Source organism: Pavona decussata, unplaced genomic scaffold (assembly GCF_977016875.1).
Source record: "Pavona decussata unplaced genomic scaffold, jaPavDecu1.1 SCAFFOLD_134, whole genome shotgun sequence".
Taxonomy (NCBI): domain Eukaryota; kingdom Metazoa; phylum Cnidaria; class Anthozoa; order Scleractinia; family Agariciidae; genus Pavona; species Pavona decussata.
In genome coordinates, this window is record NW_028145547.1 from 3,022,985 (window position 1) to 3,035,000 (window position 12,016).

At 36.5% G+C, this 12,016-nt stretch overlaps 1 protein-coding gene across 1 annotated transcript in view; it reads right to left on the reverse strand.

The window, feature by feature from the left end:
* Nucleotides 1-200: 200 nt before the first annotated feature.
* Nucleotides 201-12,016, reverse strand: part of LOC146467744 (mitochondrial carrier homolog 2-like) — a 12,552-nt gene continuing 736 nt past the window's right edge. The window contains exons 2-14 of the mRNA XM_085125330.1: nt 11,029-11,113; nt 9,618-9,675; nt 8,929-8,977; nt 8,635-8,688; nt 7,638-7,673; nt 7,166-7,223; nt 6,090-6,141; nt 4,817-4,876; nt 4,498-4,591; nt 4,189-4,236; nt 3,270-3,337; nt 2,472-2,547; nt 201-2,363 (exon numbers count right to left, since the gene is read on the reverse strand). Of these exons, the coding sequence (XP_084981456.1) occupies nt 2,301-2,363; nt 2,472-2,547; nt 3,270-3,337; nt 4,189-4,236; nt 4,498-4,591; nt 4,817-4,876; nt 6,090-6,141; nt 7,166-7,223; nt 7,638-7,673; nt 8,635-8,688; nt 8,929-8,977; nt 9,618-9,675; nt 11,029-11,113 (801 nt within the window). The 3' untranslated portion in view covers nt 201-2,300. The remainder of the gene's footprint in view (nt 2,364-2,471; nt 2,548-3,269; nt 3,338-4,188; nt 4,237-4,497; nt 4,592-4,816; nt 4,877-6,089; nt 6,142-7,165; nt 7,224-7,637; nt 7,674-8,634; nt 8,689-8,928; nt 8,978-9,617; nt 9,676-11,028; nt 11,114-12,016) is intronic.

Consider the following 12,016-nt stretch of genomic DNA (forward strand, 5'->3'; position numbering starts at 1 on the left):
ATTTTAGCATATGAGAGTTCTAAATTTTAGAACTTTACATGTTCAAAGAATTGCCCAGAGGCCAAAAGTAAACTTATAAATTCCAAAAGATTGGCTGGCATGGAATGGTAGTCTTGTCAAGACAGTGAGCATCCAAGCCCTGAGGCTGATATAGCACTGATGCAAAATTATAAACTATCAAACTATTATAAAGCAATGTCTTCCCAATAAAGTTGTCTTTATTAGCAATTGATTTCAATCATTACAGTACACAAAAGTACAGTTAAAGTAACAAGAACTCCCATTTCAGTTTTTTAATATTTCTGAACAGGGAATGGTCTTGCAAACGAAATTATGACAGAAACTAAATGCTCAAGGTTGAATTAAAACAGCATTTTATTATTACAGTGACATCTTTAATTTTCAACAGTTACAACAGTTAGTACTCAAAGTTTCCACTTTGGATTGTGCAAAATACACTTGAATGAAATCTCAACATGTTAGTTTCAATGCCAGCTACAGCCACATTGTCAGAATTCTTATTACAGCCAAAAATGTGCAGTCTGTACTATTTTTCTACTGGATCTGGCCCCAGCTTTCCTGTTACAGTGGAACCTTGATTTAACAAACCCTTAAAACATAACGAACCAATTTTCCTAGTCCCTTGGTACTTCCTTAAATTGAGGTTCCACTGTACGTGAATACTCCTTACTCATGGCAAGTAGTTAATCTGGGGTCTCTTGAATGACATATTAGGCTTGGCAAATGGTCTTTCAAAAAATACATGCAAAATTATAGTCAAATCTCGCAGGTCTTGGAGTCTTGAATTTTTTCAGAAAACTGTGTCAGTCTCAATTTCTTTTGCAAGGCTAGTCTTCCCGCCATCTCGCAAAGTCTCAGGTAAAAGAAATATTTTTTTTCGAATTAACCATACAAGAACCAGCCGGAATAGTTAAATTTGAAGGCAGGGATGGTGTAGGCCTAATGGTCTTAAAACTTAGGCCAAATTTGTCAAAAATATGTCACTTTTGAGAACAGACTCAAGTGCACAGAAACTGAACTCCAAGACAAGGGATATGAACTGGCAAGGAGGTGCAAATAATGCAATGTTAAACCTTAAAAAACAAGTATCTTTTGTCACTAATTATTTCACACTCTGTATCAAACATCCAATAAAATAAATCCCTCACTCCAAAAAATACCCCAAAATACCAAAACTTTCAAAGGAATATACACCAAAGTATTCCTTGTGGGAATTAAGTTTCCATTTACATTCAATGAGTAGAAAAAAATGTAGTCTCATGTCATGGGCCCAGGCCAATTGTTTGGAAAACAATTAAAGCAAAACTCCCAATAAAAAATTATATTAACCGAGATTTTCATCTTGCTTTCAAAAGTGTTTTTAAAACATAATTATTTTAAATTAATGGTAAATGTCTACATCAAAACTAATGGACAGAAACTTGTCCTTTGAAAGAATCTTAATATTTGATAGCTAATAAAATTTGAATCAAAGTTCATGTTTACCCAGCATTAGCTTAAGTGGATTTGAACAACTGGGCCCTGGACGTTTGATCAAGAAGTGATAATGTGCAGTTCCAGAAAAAATCCATACCCACCCCATGGAAGATCATTGGAAATTCCTAGGGTGAGGGGGTCTTAAAAGCCAAAATTTTAGAAGCAAAGTAAGAAGCTTAACTGGAATTTCCTGGGGGGAAGGGGGTGCAAAACAAAAAACCTTCCATGGGAGGAGTATGGATATTTTCTGGAACTGCACAATGTAATGACAAATTTCATACTTGTCCAAATCACAATATTTGAGAACAGACTCCAGGAAACCACCATAAACAGTAGCCTTGAGGTACTTTCCTGAAAGCTATTCTCTAAGTCTGTTGGATAATGTGCAGTTCCAGAAAAAATCCATACCCACTCCATGATAGGTCATCAGAAATTCCTAGGGGGAGGGGCATCTTAACAGTCAAAATTTAGGGGCAAAAAAAGAAGCTAAACTGGAGTTTCCTAGGGGAAGGGGGGTGCAAAACAAAAAAAACTTTCCGTGGGGGAGTATGCTGGGATATTTTCTGTAACTGCACATGAAAGAAAATTATTATTAGCAGTAAGCACCCACAGATTAAGACGTGAATCTGAATAGTTGGAAGGGGCAGATACAGAAGATCAAAGAAGCCTGTTAAAACTGGTTGCACTTTAATCTGTGCTTTGCAATGGTGTTCAGTACTCAATCTACAATCTACATAACAACCAAAATGTCTTCCAATTTAATGAAGTTCAACTTCATGATTTTGTTGCATTGTCATTGCACATTACTGCCCTGTCACTTGACGGACTGTCCGTCGAAACATGCTTGAACCACGCCACAGGTTTCCCTACAAGAGAAGAGCAACACAACGGATTTATTTAAGTAGACTGTTACTGGCAGAGCAAAGAACTAGTTAAAACAACCAAAAACCTATCACTGCATGTGGTCAACTCACTGTTTTCCTGAGGTATTTAAAACAGTCTGTCCATCCAGAAAACACAGGCATAGCAGGGACCTCACCAGCAGCAAGTCTGTGAATAAAGTTGTTGATGAGAAGTAATGGCATGTCAAATTAGGATGGGCGTCTGCTAACTTGTGCAGAATGCCAGTGCCTTTGCCTTCCCTCCTGCATGCACTTCACCCTTACCAAGCTTACAAAGAAAACTGATCGGTAGTTGGTAAAGAGTTTTGGAGCTTGAAATAAATTTTTGCGGGGAGGCAGGTTATTAATTTTGCCCAGTATTTTCAGGTAGTGGCAATCTGGCCAGCATTGTTTTAGGTTAAGTTCAAGGGTGATACTGCTTATTAGTTTTGGCCCGTGGGTAATCCCCCTCATTTTGGTGATTTACTTTTGGCCAATGGAAACTTTTAGTATGAAAACATGGCTTCAGAGGCATTGTGAACAAGACATCCCCTTGAAAAATCCTTGGAACAAGGCAAAGGCAACAGAAATAAAACTGAGCCTGAAATGTAAATATGTAGGACACACCCAAGGGAAGCAATCTAGCTATAACCACTGTGTACATTATGGTTTCCTGAATGTCTTAAGTCTATTTTTTACCAGTCTAGTCACCAGATATGATTTTCCTTGGCTACTTTGAACACCTTAATCAAATTTTTTCGAAATGTGTAGGACCTAAAGTAACATTTTTTGCCCACTTTATCACTGTATTGAACAAACATTCCAGCTGATGCCTAAGGTAATTGCCGCGTTAATATTGTCTCTTGATTCACTGACTAGTGGTAGACTTACCCAACATGGTTGACAATCATCATATGCGACACAAGCACAAACGGGTATGTCACAACTCCAGCAGCGTACTTGATAAAAGAAAAAAATACCAAGATGATTAACATGAATAAATATATAAACAAACCAATCAGTTATTTGTAAAAATTATTTTGGGGGTGAGGCAGGGATGGCTCCAGTTTCTCTGGTTTTCCTCCCTCCACAGAAACCAACACTTGCAAATTCCAGTTTGACCCGGAACACACAGAAAATGTTTTTCTGGAGCTCTGGAGCTCTTTGGTAGATAAGCAAATTACATTTTTTAGATGAACATTTAAAATACCCTGTGGTTTAGTAACAAAAAGTCACTAGGCACATTAACGTTAATACCCCTGATAGTATGCTTACCAATGTCATAGGTTACACCCAACATGTTTTACAACACAACGACAGAAGTGCAGTAGAAAAAATTTCCTGTCTTGAAGTAGTCAGGAATAGTTCTTTTAGACAATAGCTAACAATAACTGATTGCGGATTTGTAGTTCAAAGTGTACTCTCACTCCAAGCGATTTACTTTAAGAATTTTTGTTTGTTTTTTAATAATATTTTCACAGCATCTTCAGAAATCAGTAGTTTAGCTGAAGGATTTCTGACTTGTATTGAGTGTGACATTAAAAATGTATTAACATAAATTAAACCTTAAGTGAAAAGCAGCCTGTGTTACTGTGTTACTACTAAATTATTAAAAGTCTGGATATTAAGAAATTATGTTGTATCAAAATTAAATTTTCATACACTTTATATCGCTGGAAATTCAAATGTCAAAGAATAAAATGTGTGAAGTTTAAGTCATTGGTTCCTGTAACTAAGATTGCGACAATCCTCAACATTGATCACAGCTCTTATGTTAATTTTTTCATACATAGTGAATGAAACAACTTACTTGGAAAAGGCCATTGGTATAGACCTGTACTTCCTTTCTTCTACTGACCTTAAATTTTCAAACAAACACGGCAAGTTAATTATTTGCAGTTTGCTACAGCAAGGGTAATGACAATGATCAGAATAAACAGCAACAAGCGAAACACAAAAGAACGACAATAACACATCATGGAAGAAGAGTGTATGTCTAAGTGATGGTGGGCTGTAAATATCCAATGTGAATCTTACAAGCAAATTAAAGTAAAAAATTATATATTAAATATATCTTATAATATTGACATTAATAGGAAAGTAGTTGATAAATTCATACCTCACTGTCAACAGCATACTTGCTAACCAAGAAGCAAGCTCCTCGATACAACCACAAGGAGAGGATTTCTCCAATGAGACGAGGAATTATACCACTGTAAACATGGAGAGAAAGTATTTGTTTTGTAAGACATTATTCTTAGCTGACTGACCATTCAAGTACAGTAAAAATCCCACTTTATAGAAATCTGCTCAACGCGGACACTTTCCTGACCCCAATGTATACACTCAGACACTTTTTCTCACCCCAGGTTTTAACTGTAACAATTCTGTTTCTTGTTGTTGAGTGAACAATAGCTGCACTAGTTTAATACACGTACCTCAAAAATCCAAGAATGCCTTCATTGTCATAAATCTCTTTGATTGATGAACGCAGCCCACTGAAAACAGAAATAAACACTGTCACAAGACAAGAAAATTGATTAAATTTTTATTTCTCTTTCCACTGATAGTATAGTGTGGTAGCCGTAGAAATATTGGTGATGGTTATGATGGTGATGTTGATGATGTTTTTACTTGCATCTTGACAAATCACAATGCACAAGTTGCAAAGCTAAGACTAACAAAATCAACTGTTTTTTTTTTTTATTAAAATTTCTTCAAGCCTCAGATTCATTGTCACTTGGTAGTCATAAGTTATAAACTACATTCCAAAGTTTTGGGGCATAAAATGTAAAGGCTTGTTGTCCATGAGTGGCCATTGAAACATCATTTACTTGTAAGAGCAAGCAATATGATGAATGAAGAGAAAAAGTGCTTTAAAGGTGTAAATGAGAGAAGATAAGTGACGAGGATTGTCAAACTATTATTATGTGGTATTGCTAAATAATTTATTAAAACAAGCTCAGTATTTCAATTAAGTTGGTCTCGTGCTCTGTGCTACCTCATGGTCAATTCTTCTTTTCACGTGACGTCACCAAATTCTAGAATTCAAAACAGGGAGGCCTACAAAATTTTTACCTTCATTCAAGGAAAGATTACCTAAAAATATATCTTTTCACAATTTCTTAGCTCGATGTTGTATTTCCTTTTGAAAATAGAACAGTTTCAATTTTCGAGTTTTCATTGTGCGTGACATCAGGAGGACGGCCGTGACAGAGCTGTTCCATATCATAAAAATGACTCTTTGGGTGATTTTCAGCATTCTAAACAATTTAAGTTTGAGGAGAAATATTTATCTAAACATTCAAAAATTCACAAGGGAAAACAAACCTCTTTTCTGGCAAAAGTGAACTCCAGATTTTTTCCTATTTCCGGTCACCATCTTGGTACACCTTAGAGGGACACCAACATGGCGTCTCCATACTAAGCTCTATAAATTTGTGTGGAACATTTTGTCAAATAACTCGAGTACGGAATACCGCACAGACCTGACACTTGGACAGATTCCTTATTTATTTATCATCTATATAACATGTCAATTTCTTGACTTCATTCATGGAATGGTTTCAATTTTTTTTTTCAATGGCGTGACAGTGAAAACTGGCAATAGAAATGTTTTGTAAAATAGGTTAAACCAGTATATAATTATGTAGAGAGATTCTCTTCTTAACTGAAAGTGAAATTGCTAATAATCCAGGAAACCAAATGCACCTGTAAATTGTCTCTTTTCCAACAAACTGAACCATCATCCTAACTGAGATTACTGTTGAGTAAAGAATAAATAAAAATTTTTTATTACCGGTAGATAGCAAATTAAAACATCTCTCAATGATTGGAACAAAGTATTCTGAACCCTGACTATTAAAATCAGTCTTAAGGAAGGTGATTCTATTCTTGGAACAGCCTTGTTACAAAACTTGTAATGCCTGGTTTTCACATGTCAGGAAAACCCTAGATGAATAGCAATGTTATTGTTTCCCAGCCATCCCAGATGTTGCTGTCGTTGGATAAGTATCAGCAACTATCTGCGACGACAAAAATAAAGATGCGGGGAAAGTCCAATTGTTTAACTTTTATTGACACCTGAACTACTTCTAAGAATTTCTTACCTATTAACATTTTCAGACAGTCAAAATAATAACTGTTTGATATACTTTCATATGGCAGGAGAAATCATATTTGACCATTGCAGAAATCTAGACGTGCCAGGAAAAGATATGCCCCCTTTTTTTGCAATCCACTGTACAGAAAAAGATGGTGGCTGTACATTAAACAACAGTACCTTGCAAACCTAACACAACCAGCAGCCACACAGAAAGTCATATTTTTTTGCAAAATTTGTCCCTGTCCTTAACAATGTTGTGTATGCTTTTTCTCAAATGTTTAGAACTTTTCTGTGCATTTTTATAAGGGTTTTTAGGGTTTTCATATGCTAAGAATTATACTAGGTAAATGTACCAGTGGCCATCTTTTTCAGTGAGGTAGTCTCCCTCGCAGCCGTTCTATGTCTTGTCACGCAATGCTCCTAGCGTTGCGTGACGAGACACAGAACGGCTGCGAGGGAGACTATCAGTACGGTAGATTGAGCCCTGATTATCCCAGATGATTGGGCATGTGTGTGATTTCACATTTTCATAGTCTGCAAATCTGAGACTGTAGGGAATTAGAAATGAAATCCCTGATTTTCCCAACACAGGAAAAGCAAGCTTGATAGACCTGCAGGTGGCAATGATACATGTATGGTATAAAGCACTGCAGCATAATTTCAACATTTTAAATTAACTTACCATAAAATGGATGACTGATGATAAGAGCACTGCATTTTGCTACTGTCTGCTTGCAAGTCTGAAAGATCCCATTTTATAAATATTAAGAAGGATCTCATTTTATAAATATGAGAAGGCTCAAGGAATGTCTGAAGTCAGGGAGATATCAGTGACAGACTGCATCTGCTCCCAGTGTGGAAGAGACTGCCACTCTCGAATCGGCCTCTCCAACCACACCAGACGCTGTTCCAGAGCCACCATTCAGAGCGCGACACCATAGTCTTCCGAGACTGAAGGGTGCCAATCAATCAGTCATAAAGTCAAAAGAATATATTCAGCTCATGCATGTCAGGATGAAACTCGGTATCAAGGCTGGCTTTAGTACGCACCATAACAATAACCACTCTCAAAAGTTGTTGCAACACCCCTTCCCCTTCACAGTCAAATGAAACAACAAGTAAAGAAATGATTAAGAAGGTTTTTATGTTCATACCTCTTCAGCAAACTCTTTAAACTCTTCTCGGCTTGTCTAAAAAAATGCAAAGAGTACAGAACAACAAAAATAACAACACTGGTCAGAATCACTACAAAATAAGACTGTTCAACATTTAATTAAAAATTTAATCCATGATTGGTTAACCTGTGTACTTTTAGACACTAAGTATACTTCAAGGTTTGGGCTAGAAAGGTGTTCAGGAGCGCTTTCCATTTAGTAGTGGAGGCGCGGTGGTGTAGTGGTCAGTGCGTCAGACTTTCAATCGGACAGTCAGAACATCTGAGGGTCGCTGATTCAAGAAAGACAAGAAAGAAAGACAAGAAACTTTGGTCCACATTGTCGAGCTCTTCACCCAGGTGTATAAATGGGTACTGGTGCCATAATGCTGGTGGTAAGCCCACAGAGAAGTGACCTTTTTTCCAGATCAATCATGAACAATTTCACTTATTAAAAGATGCTCAAAATCAATATTCAAGAAATAATGATTGCTCAATAGCATTCATTTGAATGGTCACACTGCAGGATTTCATCCACAGACTCAATCATTAGAATTACTCAATTGTACAGCATAATCAACAACACCACAGCAAAGTGCTACTTAGTAGCTTTTATTTGAGAAGTCACTCTTTAGGATTGGTCTACAGGCTCAAAAGAACAAATAACATGAGTGAAGGTGGAAATTTTAAAAATTTCAACCTCAAATGTGTAGATTGCCAGAACACAGTAAATTGAAATAAATTCAAAAGAGAGAAAAGTCAACATGCAAGCCAGAAACCAAACGAAGCACAACAAACAAGTTTTGTTCAGTTAACTATAAAGTGTTGTCATCAGTATCAGATGTAGGCTCGATTACAAGCTGCTGTTCGGGAAAATGAGCCCGCGCTCACCCCACCCGAGGGAGCGGCGGAAATCGAGCCTATGTCAGATGCAAACCAATCCATCCATGTCACTTTGCTATTTTTTTTTTAACTACTTAACAACAAAGGGAACCAACCTTGTTTTCCTGGTTAACAATTGGGACAAGTGCATTGCCACTTGAAGATATGGCCTGTTTAATTAAACACCAATGATGACATCAATAAATTGATGAAATTAATAACATGTAACTACATGTACGAGTATCATGTTGTAAATCTCTTGTGAACCATAGCATCTATAGCATAAACACCCTATCAGTTGAATGGCTGAGAGTATATTAACCATCCTATGTCAACTTTAATTTGTTGTTTCAATACTGTATGTTACTAACAGCAACTCAGACATACTGCTATTATAATATTGTTAATACCTGTAAGACTGTGTTGTTAACAAGAGTTCCAATCATAGATGAGTAAACCCTAAAGACAAGGCAAAAACATGATATTGATATTTTGTCAGTAAAATTATTTAATTATATCTGAGTAAACTATTTGTAATGAACAGACTGTTAGAAGCTCATTATTAATAGTGAAATATTTACAACTTTAGGAGCTCAATCCATATAAATCTAATATATTTTTAAATATCTTGGTTAACATTTTTCTGTACTTTCCTCTCCCTCCCCCACTTCCTGAAAAATACACCTCTAAAAAGTCCTTTCAATGCAAAACATAAGATAGGAGAAAGATCCTCGCAGTTAGTACGCAAGTTGCGTACTAACTGCGAGGATCTTACTTCTATCTAATCTTTCATCCGCAGTGCAATATATGATGTTTCATATATTCATATTCATTTATTCATCCTTCACAGGTATATAACAAACTCACAATATGACCAGCTCCCAGTTGGCTTGATAGCTCAGTTGGTAGAGCAACGGTCATGAGTTTAATTCCCGTTCAAGCCTGAATTTTTTTCAGGCTTTCATTTCGCAACTGCTTAGTTACATACTAACTGCGAGGATCTTTCTTCTATCTAATCTTTCATCCGCAGTTCAATATATGATGTTTTATATAATTATTCATATTCAACTGATTAAGATTAATGAAAATCCAAGCTTGCCTTGGTAGTAATCCTCTATAAAGTCCACTCCAACCATCAAGTTTCTTGATGTGATTTGCTATACAGAAAAACATGATGTATACAATCAGTAAAAAGATATAGTGTTAAACAAGCCTGGACAAAATTAGTTGGGACAACTGACAAAATAACATCCAAAGTTAGTATTTGTAAACTGGATCTATATCAACGGTCACCATAAGATTGTTAGAAGTACAGTCGAACCTCCCTTTGCGACCACCTCTTCTAAGCGACGACCTCTCTCAAGCGACCAGTTTCCCAAACTACCAAAAGCTTCCAAGTCAAATCACTATAGTTGGAACCTCTTGTATGTGACCGCAACCACTTTTTGAGCAGAAAGTTTGGGATTTTCTTTTGTTTACAACCTCTTGTAAGCGACAACTGGACAGATAATAATGTGTGGATGAAACATTATCACATTCTGAATGCAATGCAAGCTTAAGTCAGACAACACACAAGTAACAATAGATTGAAGTTGTAGCTATAATGAGACTTATCCTGTTCACTAGAGATTATCAGGGGCAAGCCATTAATGGTTTTGATCTTGAAATTCGAAGTTAAAATATTTTTGTGGCTACTAAAAATAATTTTTTATTATTATTATAAGGGTTTGAATAAGAATTGGTGCATGGGGTAAATCTCTGCAGTTACCATATGCTAGTGAAGAAAACTTTAGGCCCCCTATCATCTGACCTCTCATAAGCGACCACCTCCCATAAGCGACCACTTAGTCTTGACCTTATAGGTGGTTGCTTACAGGAGGTTCAACCGTATTTCAAAAAAAGGGAATTCTTTTGATTTATAGGTTTATGTATAATGGGCTTTGGGGCTTTCCCATCTAGCAGCAACTGAGAATCATGTGACCGTGCATGCTGTGCACTTGAATTTAGAGCCTCTATATCCTGCATCTCTGTGTAGATCTCTTTTTGATATGTACATTTAAAGGGGAAGTATCATGGGGTTTTTGACCTCTTTTGTTAAAAATGGTGAAATAAGACCTTCACTTTGCTACAAAATAATTCTAGAACAACGAAAGGAGATAAATCAACTCAATTCTTCACAGGTACAACTGGTAATATGATTTAGCGCATTTCGGAAACAAAAATGCGAAAAACTTGAAAAACATTAGCCTAACATTTTTCAAGTTTCAATCCATTCCGACCTACTCGGTCTCTGGCCAGGGGCACTAATCGACAGTTTTATTGCAGTGGGGTGATAATTTATAACAAAACTAGACAATTATTTTTCTTTTCTGTTGTCAGACAAACATTTTTGGGTTTTAAAATGACATCAAATTTTCATGATACTTCCCCTTTAATGCACATTTATTTTGTTAGATGAGTTCTTTCAGCACTTACATTGAATACCACTAGTCACATTTTGTGCAACTTACCATATTGAAAGAAGCTTGGCAGCCTTAACACCTTGGTTCCTAAAAATGTTTTTGATGGAGTTGGTGGAATTGGCTCATGACCAACCTATTTAAGTATCAATAAAAATAACATGTGAGACCTCAGCTTCAACAGTAGTTTATATAATAAGCTGAATTCTACGCACTTTTTGATTGGTTCTTACTTATGATCTAATGGAGGACAGATGCATAGATGACATCACCAATAACAACTTTTGCTTCTTTATTCGCTTTTGCCATGCGTCTGTTCAGTAATAGATCACAGAAGATGTCAAAATGTGGTAAGAACAAAACGTGGTGCCGAGTGTATCACTGATGTTCTTACCACATTTCGACATCTTCTGTGATCTATTACTGAACAGACACACAGCAACAGGGAATAATTTCGTTAAATAACATAATCTTTTTAAGACAAATTTTAATTAAGTGGTGGAAATACCATTCATGTACCACTATACTGCAGACAACAGACTTTAAAATGACAAAGTTCTGATTTTTTTTTTCACTTTTCACTTTTATCTTTTAATTTCCATTTTGGACTACCCCCTGCATCTGAGGAGGGTTACAAGAATACAGTGGGGGAAGGTTGAAATATGTGGCAGAAACTAGCAGAAAAAATGGAAATCTTGATATGGAGTGGGAGGGGTGGGGAGGGAGAAATGAGGAAATTTGTGTTGTTCTAGACTCCACTCCACCCCTCTAAAAATTCCAGCTTAGCTTCATACTTTCCTTTCAAAAATTTGGCTATTAAGTATTCTCCCCACCCCCCCTCCCTGAATTTATGAAACTTCCATGGAAGAAGGGTGTGGTATATAGATATTTTCTGGAACTGTACATTGTTCTGTACCGTGCAATGGCATGCAAAAGCAAAAGTGCAAAAAGGCACAAGATGACAGCTAAGGGGGTGGGTAACATAAGTGAATAGCATGGGATAGAGAAAGTTCAGATAACCTCCACCGTCCACTCCCTC